Raw genomic sequence first — 16,514 nt, 5'->3', positions numbered from 1 at the left:
AGTAACTGCCTTGCAGCATGGCTGGGAATGGAGCCCTGTGTTTTTATAGGACTTCTCAGAGAATTACTTGCTCAGCTGGACAGCACAGGCTTGGGTCAGTTCAGCCCAGCAGTTCCCTGTGTCTCCTCCTGCCTGGTTTGTGCAAAGACCTGGTGGTGTATTTTCAGGTAAGACGCCTTGGGCTGTGCTGACAGGGCAGCCTGTGCTTCCAGCGCAGACCTAGGGGCAGAGGCATCAGCTGTGGCCATGATTGAGTCCCTTGATGAATAACAAAAGGCAGCATTGGGTTTCACCTGCAGAAGGATTAAAAGAAAAATCTCACAATCCTTACAGCACCTCTCTTCATCCCCATGCGTGCTTGGACAATGAATTGCATTTTTGTCAGACCCCAAAGTACCCATTTACAAGTTTCAAGATGTGCTGCAGTGTCTGTCTTTTTTCCAGACACACATGCATGCTGTAAGCATGCTGAGGGATGGATTTTGGATCAGAGAGGCTAGTGCATGTAGAAAAAGTGTGTGGGTTTCCAGTCCCCTTTCCAAATTTTGGGTGGCTGTGTGGATTAGCACTGTAAAAATGCGTTTGTGGAGCACAGAATGACAGAAGATGTTGGAGGAGTGGGATTCCCACTGCGCAAGTACATTCTACTGGAAAAAAATAATATATTTCACCTGAGAACTGTCTTCAGTTGTTCGTTGGTTCTGTTTTTTTTTGGGGGGGGGGATGCTATAAGTGTATTATTTTTTAAAAAAGTGTTTTGAGTCTTTTATTCTTGCTTTTATCTTGTCCTTTTATTGGAAAAAGCAACAAGACTACAAACAAAAGAAGCAAGGAAATAGGAAGATCTCGCTATGTACTGTTCATGTTAGGAGGGTGGTGGGACGTTTTTCCACAGGTCTTCTGTCATAAGAATGTCATCTGAAAAACACTTCAGTTGCTTTGTTAAAGTGTGTGTGTGTGGAGGGAGAAGTGTTTTCCCACCCTTTACACAGCTTTCCAAGTGGAAAGTGTAGAAAACAGTCAGGAGCTAGGAAAATCTATTATTTCTTTGAAAAACTGCTGGAGAAATTTCTTCCTGTCATGTCCCCCTCACCAAGGTTTTCAGTGTAAAAAATTAGGTACTTTTAATGGAGAATGTGTTTTCTCTTCAAGCCTTGTTTTTCCACTTGGAGTGTTTTTTGGGATTTTTTTTTGAGGGGAAAGAATGATTTTATTCACTTGCCAACTTTCAGAGCCCTGCCTCAGAACTGGGATAGGGCTGCAACTCACCCATGTATTTCTGTAGTTACACTGAAGTAATTACTGTTTCAAGTATGTCCTGGTGGCTGAATGGTGTGGTTCATACCTTATGATGACTTTAATGGTTCTTACAGTTTATAGCAAAGGGTTTTAGGGCTGTGGGCAGGTGCTTTTTACTTCTTTTCTAATTTGAAATAAACATAACGAAAGTAACTTAAATAATGGGAACATCCACACTTGCATTAAATAGGCTATTTTTTTCTTCATAAAAGGAAGATGAATTCACCTGCTTCAGGGCAGAGTCTAACCACCAACTGACAGAAGTTAGGAAGAAAATTCCTTTCAGGCAGTTGTTTCATTTCCTCCTCTTTGGCATTCCTTGTACTTCCTTTTGAAACCTGGGGTGTCAGCCACTGCTAAGGGACTCTGTCTAGGCTGGGCGAGAGAATCTCAGATTCGGCTGATTGCCTGATGGCCACTTCTGGTAGTTCTTAGTCCTGTCTTTCATATCTCACTTAACCATCCATCCATCCATCTTGTTCGATAATTAAATATTGATGAAAAGAGACTCCCTACAATCTCTCTCCTTCTGTTCCCTCATGCTACTGCTACTAATCCCTGGATTCTAATTCTCTTTCAGAAGATGCTGCTCAAGAAGAATTGTGGAACGAAGACTAGAGTAATTAAAATTCGTGTAAGTTGCCCTTTACTGGTGCACTTCCTTCATCTTTCCACAAATATCTGAATGTGGTGATTGTCTTCAAACATCTACACCTGCAAGTTTATTTCTGGAGGTTTCCTTTGGCTTGATCAGTTGCATAACAGAAGTTGCTGATCCGGAGTATATAGACTGTAGTAGCAATTCAGGTTGAGTGCTGATGAAGCTAATCGTACAGAGGCATTTTCCATTTTGGAGGCCATGGGTTCAAAGCTTCCTTGGAGCAAAACTCTACGTCTCCTGTGATGAACTCATATTGCTATGCATCGCTGTCCTGTGTCGTTTGGATCCTTCTTGACCGAATGTGCTGATCTGGGGTAGCAAGTGGTGTTTGGCAAGAGTGAGTGTCATTGGTGGTAGACAGCTCTGGTCAGGGACAGCAGTAGTGTGCTGTGCTGGTGTCTGCAGAGGGGTATGGGATGTGGGACTGGGTGATGAGAGTGCTAGATTGCTTGGATGGCTTTGCAGCTGGGGTGGCAGTGCAGTGTCTGAGCATCTTGCATTGTTGACTGCACACACATGTAGCTGGTCTAGGTTTGTTCCCACTCTCCTGCTTGTACTTCGTGCTGTCTGCACCTCCGAGTCTTCGTGTCTAGTACCCCATCCCTGACTTTTCAACCACCCATCTCCTGTGTGGGTACCTTGGATATCTTTCAGTCAACACTGTATGGCACTGCAGGAGAAGCGTGTATGACCTTGCGCATTGCAGCCAAAACAAGTGCCTCAGTCTCCTGAGCCCCTCGTGATCCTCCACATATTTGTGATATGCAGGCAAAACCAGCTCAGGGGGAAGAAAACAGATATCCTTTGTGATAAAACTGCTGCACTAATTATAGCCAGCAACGATGTCTTAAAGAGGGGTGAATGGCGGAATGGGATCCCTCAGGGTTTACACTTTGCCTGTCAGGAAATGGGGCTGATGATGCCTTGGTGTACCCAGAAGTGCTAGCGTGTGTATGTATGCAGCTGGGGGGTGCCCTTGCCCACCACAGTTTTGGGGGTGCCTTTGGTTATTTGAGAGGCCGAGGAGCAGGTAGGGCTGGCTAGAGCAGGAGCAGAGCTGGATGGTATGTCTTGGACTCCTTGTGTACCTTCTACCATAGCACTTCATGACTTCCAGCAGCCCCACTGTGACCTGATCCTTCTGACTGCATGACAAATCCTGACCTGTTTTGTATCCTCTTGTGCTCCTGCCTCCGTTGTTTTCAGTGGAGCTGTCTCCCTTGTGAGCATTCCCCAGATGGTGCCTGTCCTTCAGACCTATCGGCAGTCTAATCCCGTTCTAGTCCAATGTGTTTATCACATTCTTCTTACCCCTGCCCCATGTGCTTTCCTTTTTCTTTTTTGGTTCTGCCTGGGTGTCCCTGGACTGGGGCACTGTGGTGAGGTGATTCCCCAGGGCCCAAGCTCATTACTGCGGCTTTGAGAACCCCTGGAGAAGCTGAGAGACAGAATTATCCCTTCGCTCTCTGCTGAGCTCGCCTCAGCTCACACTAAAATAAACAGCAGGAACGGAGAGGACACCTTTCTGACAGATGGCGTGGCGTCTGCGGGTCTCTGGCCAGCCCTGCCCAGCTGGGACAGCGCTACCTGAGGCGCTCGTGCAGTTTCCATGCCGACAGCGTGTGGTATGTCAGCCTCTGGCCTGGTGGCAGACGTAGAGGAGTGTTTGTGCTTCCATTTTTCAGGCGATTGTGGGAACTTTTGTGTACGCAGCTCAGAGAGGAGGCAGCAGGCCCCTGGCTGAGTATCATGCCTCAGCTCTGGAAGCAGCTGAGGGAGGTCGGTACCTCTGAAGGGTGATGCTGTGCTTGCACACAAAGGGAAACCTCAATCCAGGCTTGGCATGGCTTTCCTTCACAGTGGTGCCCCGGGACAGGACAAGGGGTAATGGGCACAAACTGAAACACAGGAAATTCAGGTTGCCTGGAGAACTTGTGGAGTCTCTGTCCTTGGAGATACTCAGAACATGCCTGGGCAGAGGCTTGGGCAACATCCTGCAGCCGACCCTGCTCTGGGCGGGAGCTTTGGACTAGAGCCTGCTCCACGGGCACCTGCCAACCTCAGCCATTCTGTGATTTCTGGCTTTTTGCCCAGACCTCTGAAACTCAGAAACTGTGAGCACACCAGGGACCTTGGTACACTCGGGAGGGTTCTTCTGAGGCCCTCCTGACTGTGGCCTCTTGCAGAGGATGGTAGCAGGAGGCCAGGTGAGAGGCCTGCTTGTGTTGTGTAGCCCAGGGAAGCCCTGATGTACAAGTGCTCTTGTTTCAGTACAGGTAAAGAGCATCCAGCCTCTCACTGATCTGAGATGGGCAGTGACCTCCAGACAGAGTAGAACTGTGGAGATGCAGCAAATAAACCAATCTGAAGGGCAGGCAGAGAAGCAGTGCTGCCTAAGGTGTTTTTGCAAGGGCTGTGAATCGGAGATCCTTGCTTTCTTCCCATGGTTCTGCTGCTGAGGAAGGAGGAAAGAAGGGATTATGTATGCACCCTGCATGCCTTGTTTTTACCTCCAGTGTGAGGGTGATGGTGGCAGTGACCTGCCAGCCAGCAGACATGCTTAGCTCAGTAATGTCAGTGAAGCGTTTTCATGCTATTCTTGGTGAGGACAGTGTCTCCTGTGGTTGTGAGATAACATACGCTTGTAAAAATACCCTCATCTGATTGATATTTTTATTGCCTTGACATCTTGGGGCTTTGCTGGCGTGTCAGGACCCAAGGTGATGCTCTCTCCTGCATCATCCCAGCCATGCTGTTCTGCCCTCTTCTTCTGGAAGAGCCTCCCAGATGAGTGTCAGATGGAGGAGCCCTGTCTGTGCCCTCGGGCATTGACACAGTTTCATCCCTTGGAAGTGATCACGCTCCTGGAAAGCCTTTCTGGAGCAGGTGGCCCAGGCTGGCCTTTGCTTTTCCATGTGCTGTTTGAATGCTAAGATGCCACCTTGTCATTGTCCCCTGTGCTTAAGCTTCCTGGGGGCCAGCTCAGATGGTGTTAGGCTGCAGCCTTTCCACTCGCTCAGCGGTTCTTCTTCTTACATGGGATGATGAGGCAGCGATGTGACAAGTCTCTGAACCTAGAGGGATTCAGACATTAATAAACCTCCCAAATGTGCGGCTGCTCAGTCATGTTTGAAACATTTTGGGGGAATAACAGCTTTGAGAGGGCAGGGCCTGTAAGTGAGGAAAAAATAGTGTTAAAAGAAATCTCCCTCCTGTCCCTCTGCCTGCCCGCCCCCAGTGAAGGATAATGGATCAGGAGAACGAGGCCCTCTGGGCAGGCACACAGAGACAAATCAGAGGTGACAGCGTGCGTATGAAGTATGGATCTGTGCAGAACGGGTGCACGTGGCACAGCACGCCTCAGTGCAAGGTGAGGGGTTGGCCTCCATAACCTATCTGTAATTCCAGAGTCTGTCCATAATACCACAGGCCTTCAGTTGTCCAGAGCCTCTTGGGGTGAGGGTTGCAATTCGGTCCCCTGTCTTGTTCCTCCTTCACAAACTCCTGCTTGCAGTCTCTAAATGTGACTGATGGAGCTTATCTCAGGAGCGCTAAGTGGGTAGAAGACACAATTGGTGAGCCCCTGGGAGTCTTGAGAGCTCTTGTTGCGACATGCAGAAAGAGAGTAAGGATTTCAAGGCCAATCTGATAACCTGCCCGATCAGAGAGGTGTTTTCTGCTATGTAAAAAAATAAAAAATAATTTTAAATCGGAACATAAACCTCCTGTGCTCTTGCCTTGATCATATTGGTGCTTGAGAACACCCTCGGCTTGGACATGGGCCAGATCCCTGGAATGACTTCCCCATCTCTTATCTCTCACATCTGTATCCTAAAAGACCACTGCAGAAACATGCTGGGTTTTCTTCCCCTGAAACAAGGGACCTTTTCAGCTTGGAGCTGAGCAGGAGATACGCTGGCCTGAGTTGTTTTGGCTGAGCTGTTCACGAATGCAAGGCGTGCTAGGTGACAGTAATATTGGTGCAGACCTCTGGTTCGGGCTGCACAGGAAGCAGTAAAGGTTTCACAAGAGGTCAGAAGACTCTTTGTGTGTGTTTAGCCATACATACATGTATATTGCCCCTTCCATTGCAGGCTCCCAAGGTGCTTCGCAAGCATGGCTAAATATAACATCCCAGAGGCAGATAAATATCATGATTGCAATTTCAGAGCGGGTTAAACTGAGAAACCAGCAAAGATTGTGACTTGTTTTAAGAGGGTGTGAGGAAGGCTGAGGTTTCAGCTTTGATCTTCAGCCCCCATTCCTGGAGCTCTGTCCTTCTCCATACCATGCAGTCTAAACAGTTCCGATATCTCAGGGAGCAGAGATCCCAAACTGCAGCTTCCTGTCGGTTTGTCCAACCCTCCTGCTTGTGTTCAGTATGTGACTGAGTGCCGAACCCAGAACCTGCCCTTTAGAAGCCAAAGGACTCACCTTCTGAGTCACATCCTTGGCTTATGTGCTGGGCACTGTCCCCCTGTGGGGATTTTAGCACTCCAGATACCTAGGCAGCCTTTTGTCTCCTGTTAGAGACAAAAAAAAAAAAAAAAAAAAAAAAAGATCGCTCATCTCTGCTGAGCAAACTGGAGAAGATCCTCTGCTAACCGAGGGCATGAATGTCCTCTGACCAGTTGGTGAAACCAGCTACCCCCGTGCTCCTTCCAGCCAAGCCACCCAGCTGCCTGCTGAAGATCTCTGTGCAGCGATGGCAAGGCCTGGAGAACCCCAGGCCCTGATGCGAATACTTCCTGACAAAAAGACTTTGTCCAGAGTTTTCTCAGTGCGGGGAAGGATGGGATGCCTCCGTCTGTTTAAAAACTAACCCAAATATCTGGCTCCAGACACTGTTTTATTTAGCACTGCCTTTATTGGGTCTCATAGCAAAGGCTAACCAGCCTCCAGCCTGTCCGTAGCAGTTTGAGGAGGAACTTTCATGTCTCTTTCCTTTGCTCCATTAAAGAAAAGAATGTTTATTGCTGCCTGCTTTTCATAAATTCCTGCCATGGATGCCCTTGCACCCATTAAATCATGTAAGTGCTTGCAGAGGAGATGCTGTGGAATAACCCAGAGCTGTGCAATCCACATAGCACTGGGAAAGTAGTGAGTGGCTCGTGAATCAGGATGCTGAGATCCTGATCTCAGCTCAGCCCCTGGCTTGGGTGGGTCTGGTTTAGGAGCAGGCACAGGGGGAGGTGGAAAGGAGGTGAGGACGGAGGTGCAGCCTGGAGACATGCTGCTCTTGGGGCAGCCTCGTGTGTCTGTGGTGGCTGTGCTGTGGTTCAGGGGCTAGGGAACGTGGCCAGGAAATGGGTTGTGGGGTTGAGAGAGAGCTGGGTTTGGAGGCGTTGGGGTTACACCTGCGTGATGGAGCTGAGAGAGGAAGGCAGGGGACAGCAGATGGTCGCAGTGGCCCTGCCTCTCCTTTTTCTGGCGGAGCTTCAGGCCCAGGATGGTCGCTTGGGCACGTCTTTCACCGCTGCATCCAGGCCCGCTGCTCCCCTTTGTTCACATGGCTGTGGGAACCTGGCACCCGTTCCCGATCCCAGTCCCCAGCGCTGCAATCCTTTCCCACACACCTCTCCCATAATACGCCCGCTTCCTGTGCTTGGCTTCCACGGCTGGAGCGGTTTGTCCAGAGGCAAGCGCGCTGCGGCAGCATGTGTTCGCAGCCTGCTCGTGCCAGGATAATTAATACTCATTTTGCAGCGTTAATTTGGGCTCCCTTTAAGTTGAAAGCAGAGCTCTGCTCTGTGCCAGCCTGCCTGGCCGCAGGGAAGAGGATGTCCCCAGGCTCACACGGGGAGCAGCACGTGCTCAGGTAGGCACCACGTGCTGGCCTCAAGAGAGGAACCATGCCTGGGGCTCCTGGCCTAAAACGAGGAGGATGATGAGGGCAGGCTGCTGCTGTCGCTCTGGAGGCAGGGAGGATGCTCTTGCCCCACCAGGAAGAGAGGGGAAGCTGGGGTTCGTTCACTTGTACCCAAGGGATTCATGTGGCCTTCAGACTAGCATCTTCTCTGGGACCTTGGGGTGGTGAGTTCCCAAACTGAAAAACCCTCTGAATGACCCGTCTGTGCCTTTTCATCGCACACCCTCCATGCGTCAGGTTGTCAGGCAGGCAAAGTCAAAGCTTGCAGGCAGCTTTCTCAAAGACACATCTCAGAGATGTGTGAGGGAGGAGAAGAAAGGCTTGTTACACCGGTGCCAGCAAGGGCTTGGAGCTGGAGCTGGCCCGTTCCTGCTCTTGGGCAAGTGACCAGCAAGCGTTTGCCCAGCCCTTTGAAGTGCCTCCCAGAAAAGTTCAGTGTTGTCTGCCTGGTGGCACCTCTTGAAGTCTGGTAGTTGCCATCTGACAACTCTCGTGCACGCATTTGCAAATGTTGGATGGATTTTTTTTTTTCCTTCCCTTGTAAGAGGAACAGCGAGGTGTTTGTAAACTGCTGAGCTGGTCTCTGCGGCGTGGTTGCGCAGAAGGATGTAGGTGTCGGGCAGCCTCGCGCTGGTGGAGGTGACAGGCCTCGTAGGGAAGGCTCATGGAGAAAAGAGAAAAACAGGGCTAACTGCAAAGTTTTGCTCTTCCTTGTTAGAACAGCAGCTGGAGTTGATGTTTTTCTTAGAAGAAAAAGGAGAAGAGTGGTCCTAAACTGTCATGGTCCATCTGGCTGTTCCCTGAAGTTAAACCGCACATGGACGTGGTGGTGATGGAGAGACCTTTGAGAGGGAAGGGGCTTGCCTTCAGAAAGTTATTTCTTGAGCTGTTCCAGGTTTGTGACTGGAATAAATTGTCAGAGGCCAACAGGAGTTAATGAAGAAGCAGCTAGATGTGAATTGCTGTTCCACGGGTGGAGCTGGTCCTGCTCATCAACGACTGTCCTGAAGAGTGCCTGAAGCCAGACTCTCATTGAAAGGAAATTACTTCTCATCAGGAGGTCGCAAAGCACAGAGGTGTTATTCATCCTGGCTGCCTGAGTGTGGTTTACGTGTTGTACTCCTGCTTTATGCAGGAGAAACTGCGGCACAGGTGATGAGAAGCCGCTGCTTGGGACTGTGTCCAGGATTAGAGGTGTGGCTCGGGGGTCCCCATCCCCTGCTTGCAGCTGCTGGTTTCACACATCAAAGCTGCAGAGTCACCAATTTCTCTCCTAACAACGTGGCATGGGTGAAAGGCAGGAGAATGAGGTGGAATTAAAAGCACTGCACCTCTCAGGGCTCTGCCGTGGCTCGTTCAGCTGTTAGCAGGGCGGCTGTGCCCCAGCCGGGCAGCATTGCGGGCAGGCGCCTGTCTCTGCCAAGGCTCCTCTGGGGATTTATTCCTTTCCACACGGGGTGGTGGTGGGAATCGGATGCGCCTTTACAACTTGCAATTACATGCTGCCTTTCATCCCAAAGGACTTCTTAACAAGTGAGTCTACGGGCTGCAAAGGGATCGTTCACCCACTGCTGAGAGGTGTCCACCGCTGGAAGACAGGAAGCAGAGAAGGGACTCCTGTGCTGGCTTGGCCCTGAGTAGGGAACAGGTTGGCAGAGCGCACACGCTGCTCTGATTTTGAGTCCCGCCAGGATCCTGCAGCTCTTATGAAAGAGAAGCAAAGAGTATTAAGCAGATCTGTGTTTCGTATCACCCCTAGCACACCACTCCCTTCTAGGACATTGTTGTGTTAGGTAACTTCATTTTTCCCCTTCCTTTGGGGATTGTAATTCCCACATCTGAAAGTGTGCTTGGAGCCACGCTTGCCTTTGCTTTGTCCAGAGAAGAGAACCACGTTTCTGTGGAATTATGAGTCCAAAATTAAGTTATTTCACAATCAGTGTTTTGGATATTTTCCTAGACTTCATAGGGGCAAGGGAGGGGTTTCTAGGAGCAGTGGGCTTTTGTGTTAGTAATTTACCCTTCACCTGTTTATCTTCTTCCTGTGTACTTCTTCCCTGCCAGAAGGTACAGTTGTGTCCCAGGTGGTTTATGCAGCAGTTGCCCATGTCTTTGGCTTTCTGAGGGCTGCTAATAGGACTGAAGTCCTGCATCTCTTCTGTGTTGTCTAGTCTCACCCTTCTTCTCTGGGGCACCTGCATCCAGTCACAGCCCGGACCATCTCTAGCTGCGCTTTATATTGATATGTTTGAGATATTTTAAGCCGGGTTGCTGGTTTACCAGCTGTATTTAATGGTGGTGGTACAGTCGGTCGCTACAGTACAGGTTTGGAAGTTGAGGGCCCTCCTTGGCTCGAGCTGAGGTACGAGCGGACAAGGTCCACGTGAGGGGGGACAGCTGCTTTGTAGTTTTGAGTCAGGAAGAAGTGGGTACGTGCCTGGAGGAGTAAGGAAGAGTTGCAGGTGTACCAGGGGCGAAACGAGGTGTGTGAGAGCAGGTGAGCATGCACACAGGGCTGTGTGTGACGGGGCACCCAGGCATGGGTGCCTTCCTGCCAGCAGCTGCGTGGCTGTATCTCGGGCTGTTCTCCAGCTGTGTAAATACATTGCTTAACAAACGGAGGGCTCTGGTTAATGATTGCCGTTAGCGCGGGGCCCATATTAGGCTCCGTTTGGTGCCGGCTGCCTGGATGCCATCGGAGTGAAGGCAGCCGGCTGAAGTGTTGAGGAGCCTCCGCAGGAGCCGGCCTGGGCTTGCTCAGCAGGGGCTGTCAGGCAGGGCTGTGGCAAGCTCCCCAGGGCCTGCTGCAGCAGGGGTGACTCAAACAGCCTTCTGGAGAAGGAGTGACATCCCCGGTGTCACAGGCTGGCGCTGGGTGCCCAAAGGGAAGGGCAGGCTGGCTGGGAGGCATCTGGCCCAAGCAGCGGGCCGGGAGGGACGTGTTCCCCGCTCTGGCAGCTGGCCCCATCTCTCTCCTCGTTCTGGGAACAGACCTACAGGGCTTTGCCTCGCACTGCTCAGTGGGGCCAGACCACCACATGCTGTGATCCCAAATGGTGTCGTGGGCTAAGCCAGATCAGGCCTGGTCATCCCTAGAGCAGGGTACAAGCTCCAGAGAAAACACGCAGTCCTGTGGGAAGAGCGGGGCCGTTTCGTGCAAGGTCCCTAGCAGAGGAGGTGCCCTGTCATCACTAGTGGAGCAGGTTCCTCACGGTGCCCTAGGGAGGCTTTTTGCCCCCAGAAGGCCCAGATTGCAGCCCCACGGCTCCTTCCTGCCCAGAGCCTGGTGAGGTCTGTGGACAATTCTCGTCTGTTCTCTGGAGCCGTCTCTCCCCAGCCTCTCTTCCATCTGCCGTCCGCCAGAAATGAACTGATTTCAGCTGCCTTCCCTAATCCCGTCTGGCATTTCAAAATGGAGGGGACTGCCAGGATCTTTGTTCCCGCTCCCTCTTGGCACTGGCAGGGGACCTTCTCTGCTCTGCAGAAGGACAAATGTGCTGATTTATTCTGCCCCTTAGCTTTGAATAGGGGTTGCTACGTTACCCCACAGCTCTGGGGCTTGCCAGAGCACACACCATATATAACCCCACAGCAGGTGGCTATTGAGGAAAGGCCCTTAAATCTGCCTCTCTTGTTTCTTATGTTGCTGGCCAAGGTGTCAGGGGGCTGTAGCAGGGCATGATTTGCTGGCTGAAACTCCGGGCACGGCTGATGCCAAGCACCATGTTGGCATTTTCCATTCTCAAACGCCCATCTCAATTTGCAGAGGAGGGACCAACCAGGCAGGAACATGCTGCCCATGCTGGCTTTTTAGAAGCCCTTTCTGACACGAAGGCTGCCCCCTGGGGCTGAGCTGTGACCAAAATCCTGGACGTAGAGGCTCCCAGATCCTCCTGCACACAAGGCCAGGCTTGGAAGCTTTCTTCTGGTGTGAGTGTTTGGGTGAGCTGGACTGTTTGGGCAGCTATCCAGGAAAAGCTGTGTGCACCTGTCCTATGATGACAAGTGAAAACCCATCCAGGACAGAGGCAGGTGGTACCCAAACATCAGTGTGCCGTGCTGATACGTGGTTGCAGCTGTCTGAAAGACCTGACTTGGAAGTGCCTCTGTCTTAGAGGAAACAGCAGAGTTGGTGATTGCTCCTAAAAAGCCTAATTATTTGAGAAACAGCCCCTTAGTGCAAGCTGGGTGAGGAGATGCTGTGGATCTTGCTAGAAAGGGAGTGGAAAAGGCAACAGGGAGGTAACACTCAAGCCCATGCCAGCTCTCCTCTTGCTGGACCTTTTCCACTCTCCATGAAAACAAGTGACACCTCCCAGCAGTGATGGGAGTGAGATGAGTGGTGGGGCATTTCCATAAGCTTCTGAGCTGCTGAACTTTTTTATCAGTAGCTTGCACCTGTCTGTTGGGAATGAGCTCTGCAGGAGCATGAGTAAGTACTCTGCTGGCCCAGAGAGCGGTGGGACCTCCTCTCCTGGCCAAAGAGCATCTGCAAGGAGGTCACCCCGTTGGTGCTTCTGCTTGCCTATGGAAAAAAACACAGTTCCTGAGATCTAAATGGAAAACATTTTGTATGTTATGGGGTTGAAAGGTTAATTTGGTATCGTTTTTCTTCTGGGATCTGTGGGTCCCAGGAAGGTCTAGTGGGGGGCAGCATTCCTATCCAGTCACGCAGTGCATGGGTATTTCTGGTCTCCTCACTTCGGATGAGCTCTGACCATGCTCTGAACACCAGGAGGGGAAGGGGAGAGAGTTATCTTTGGAGGCCATGGTACAAACCAAGCTGCAGAGCCTTCGGGTGGGATTTTTTTGCACCAAGCGTTTCCCAGCCATTCCTCACTGACTTGTTTTGGGAATTTGTTAATTAAACCATGGCTCAGACAATCCCAAGGCTTTACAGGTAATGTCAGCTACTGTAGGTCCTGCATGTGCATCCATTTCACAGCCAGGACTGTTCTGGGAATCTGTCTTCATTTATTTTTTTCTTTACACGTAAGCAATCCTCATTCAGGGAAATTCCCTCCCAGGAGGCCTGGACAATAACTGGCATGAGACAGAGAGTTGGCTTGGGTGTCACCTTCTAGCCTACACTTAAAACCCAGGGAAGGCCTGATTTCCAGACGTGCTGAGCATCTGGCCCTTAGGCTGATTTCTACAAGAGCCCAAAGAGCTCTAGAGCTTCTGAATTTCAAGTCTGCCCACAAGAGACTGGAGCTTACCCCAAAAGCCAGTCAAATGCTTCTGGGTGTGATTTCAGGAGAAAGAAAGAGCAGAGAGGATGCAGGTGGATGGGAAGTGGGAAAATTTAAGCATCAAATAAAGTCCATCAAAACAGAAAAAAAAAACAGAAACACACACACACACAAAAAACAAACAAACAAACAAAAAAAAAAACAGGTAAGGGGAAGTGTGGTAAATGGGATGGGAGAAGAAACAGTGGTGAAGCCTAAACTGTAGAGCCAAACCTCTGGAGCATTTCAGTGTCTGGGACTTCATGGATTGAGAAAGGGTGATCTGTAAATTATTACTGGAGAGCTGTTGAAAAAATAAGACTGAAGAGTGAGGGTTCAGAGGTGGCCTGGTTTATCTCCCTGCTCTGAAAGTGTAGATCCCTGCTTTATAGACAAGAGAATCTGAATTCAGCTCTTCTGTATGATACACTCTGGCAGTGATGCTTTTGGGACTCTGGGTTTCCAAATTCATTGCTGATTTCCTCACCCTGTTCCATGTACCTGGATGGCTACAGGTGCCATGAATCCATGAGGAGGTATGGTTGTACCAGAGAGGTGGGGGCAAGACAAAGAGTTTGAAGCAAGAACTTCACTGCTTGCAGCTTATGTGAGCACTGACTTCATCCCTCTTCTTATTCCCCTGCAGAGCATCAACGGAGGCCGCCCGCCGCCCCACTTCGTGTACGATCCATCCACCTTTGCCTTCCGTTCCCTCAGCACCTTGAAGCCTCTGAGCCCGATAGCTCCAGTGGAAGAACCGTCATGTGCCTACTGAAGGAATTTCTCCAGAAACCTCAGGAACTATCAACCAACCGCCTGCCGGGCAGTGAGAAGGGCTGTGGTGATGCCCAGGGAGGTTGGGTGGGGGAAGAAGGGGGCAATGACACATCTTTGCAATACAGTCTCTCTGGCAGCAGGAAACATACGGCTCTGCAGCAGTGACTGCTTTTGTACCATTGCCACTTCCGAATACTGGTAATTGGAGAGATTTTGTCTTTCAAGGGCAAAATGAGACAGTCACAAACTGCAAGGGCAGCCATCAAGGCAAGCGCATGGATGTGGTAGTTGAAGATATCCCTGAGGGTTTCAGGGGCTAGTGTGGTCCACGTTGTGGCTGTGATGAGTGATCAGGTTGTGACATCCAGTCCAGTCAATTTTCCAAGAGTACTTAGGTCTACAATGCTTTGGTGTAGACCTGACCCTTCTCCCAGTCAGAAGTGAGCTCAGGATCGGAGACAGAGGCTGTACAGGGCTGCCTGCAAAGCAAGAAGCTCTCTCTCTGAGATTATGATGGCATTCACTTCAAGCTCTCTTGAGCAGAAGACTCCAGGAGAGGGATATGGGACAGGGTAACTGGAAAATCTAGTTACATGTTTCAGTTGCTCTGCTGGCAACTCAGTAATATCTAAAATAGGATTTAAATGTGAGGAAATTCTAGAATGGGGGCTAAGATAAGATTACAGAATGGAGGGTCCATGTTCAGCCATCCACAGAAAAAGAATGCCCACCTTCAGTCTTGGTATCACCGGGGAGAAGTGGTGGGGTGATCTGTGCGCTCTTGGGTCTCTGTCTCTGTTTTGTGTTACGCAGCATTTGTCCATGCCATTGTCCCAGTACTCTGCTGCACCTGTGGTGATGCTGAAGGCAACTGGCATCACCAAACTCAACCAAATCAAATGTGTCCAGCAAGTTTTCCCCTCCCCTGATAGGCTGGCTATTAAATTCAGATAGACCCCACTTCTGCACCAGTGGAGCGAGTATTCCCAGATGTAGCATGGAGTGGGAGGAAGGGGTCTTTGTTTTGTGGTCACCTGTTGGTGGAAGAAACAGGAGGGGATTTTGAATGAAGCTGAGGGACAGTTCTCCATGGACAGTCCTACAGGAGGTAGGATGGTGCTTGGCCTTTTTACCACTGGAGTTTGTCTGGGGTCTGCCCTTGAGGCATGTGGGCGCTTTGTGCTATGAGGCGGCAGCAGCTAATGGGAGAAGCTCTTCACCATTCTGTCATGGTGAGGTAGAGGAACAAAACATTTCCTCTTGCTTCATCAGATGAATCTTCATTGCCAGCACCTGGTGAAGAGAGTAACCTCTTTGTCTAGGTATTCTCCCCTTGAGCTTGTATCTGGCTGGGTGCAAGTAATTTACTTGTCTGGATCAAGAGGAGCAACTCTGAGTAATATTAGATCCATTTTAGTTTTAAATCTGTTCCACTGTGAAGGTTTTTGATGGCACTCTGGATGAGACCAGTGGTCAGTCTAGCTCGGAGTGGGAGGCCAGAGAGTGAACCAGCATGCATGGTACTTTCTGGGCCCTTCCCTGAGACAACTGGGGAAAAGCCTGAAGGCCACCAAGGCCTGGGGACCTGAATGCCCCACCACTGCCCTCCTCCCTCCCCAGGCAGAGCGGCTGGGCCAGGCAGTGAGGGGATGGCTGTCCTGAGGCTGCCCCAGCTCTGCCTGCTCCTTGTCCCCAGGCCATCGCAGCTAGGCCACTGCCAGGGTTTGCTGGTGAGGTGCCTCGGGCAGAGTGCTGTGGTTCCCTGCAAATAGTCCCTTCTTCTGACACAGGCCCATTCCTCTACTCATTCTTCCTGTTCCTGTAGAGACTCTGCTTATCTTGTTTTGATGGCACACCTCAGCTTTTTATCTGCTGCCAGAGGGAGCTAGCCAGGGCAGGATGGGAAGCATCACCACCTCAAACTGAACCCCCATGCTCATGGGAAGGGACAGCCACAGCCTGCTGCCCATCTGAAGAGGCACATTCCCTGTGCAGACAGTCGAGGTAGCAGCCCCCATGGCCCCGTGCTTCCCTCGGTGCTGCTGAAATGGGAGCTGCTGCAGTGCTCGGCCCTGGAGCTGTGTTCTGCTGGTCCATGGGTGCTGCAGGCTGCCTTCCCTGGGGGTCCAGGGCTGCAAATGGGATGTCCTGCCAATATTGTTGCCTTTTAGTACTTTTGTAACTTTTCTCTGTCTCTTCTTTTTCAATCAGAAGGAAAAATAAAAATAATGAAATAAAGCGTAACAGCTGCTGTATTCACACCTCTGGTGGGTCGCGTGTGTTTGCTGTCTTCTGGGTGCTTATGGGCAGGGGTATATGAGGTGATGGAGCAGAGCAAGCTGTGACACAGCACAGACAATCCCAGGCAAAATCACAAGCTGTGCCTGCAAGAGGATGGCCTCGAAAAACATACCACCAAGAGCTTTTCTAAAACATTTTTGTTTTTAAATAAACCGGAATCACAGAAGAGACCTTAAGGACACTTAATTCCACCCCCCACCACGGGCAGGGACACCTTCTACCAGACCAGGTTGCTCAAAGCCTCATCCAGCCTGGCCTTGAGCACCTCCAGGGATGGGGCATCCACAGCTTCTCTGGGCAACCCATTCTGGTGCCAAACAGCCCTCATAGGTCAAGATTTTCTTTACATCTAATCTGAATCTATGCTCTTTCCGTT

The 16,514-nt window shown here is 50.6% G+C and overlaps 1 protein-coding gene across 2 annotated transcripts in view; it reads left to right on the top strand.

Annotated features, from left to right (window-relative positions):
* Positions 1–16,093, top strand: part of LOC309876733 (uncharacterized protein) — a 50,850-nt gene extending 34,757 nt beyond the window's left edge. Inside the window, exons 4-5 of one of the 2 annotated variants that reach the window (XM_082757383.1) lie at positions 1,880–1,933; positions 13,707–16,093. In XM_082757383.1, coding sequence (XP_082613509.1) covers positions 1,880–1,933; positions 13,707–13,835 — 183 coding nt within the window. In that variant the 3' untranslated portion in view covers positions 13,836–16,093. The remainder of the gene's footprint in view (positions 1–1,879; positions 1,934–13,706) is intronic. The other variant, XM_082757384.1, reaches the window with a different exon arrangement.
* Positions 16,094–16,514: the final 421 nt, after the last annotated feature.

Source organism: Aythya marila (genome assembly GCF_965140915.1).
Source record: "Aythya marila genome assembly, chromosome: 3".
Classification (NCBI taxonomy): domain Eukaryota; kingdom Metazoa; phylum Chordata; class Aves; order Anseriformes; family Anatidae; genus Aythya; species Aythya marila.
The sequence above is the reverse complement of the archived record's forward strand: the minus strand, read 5'-3'. Positions and strand labels throughout refer to the sequence as shown.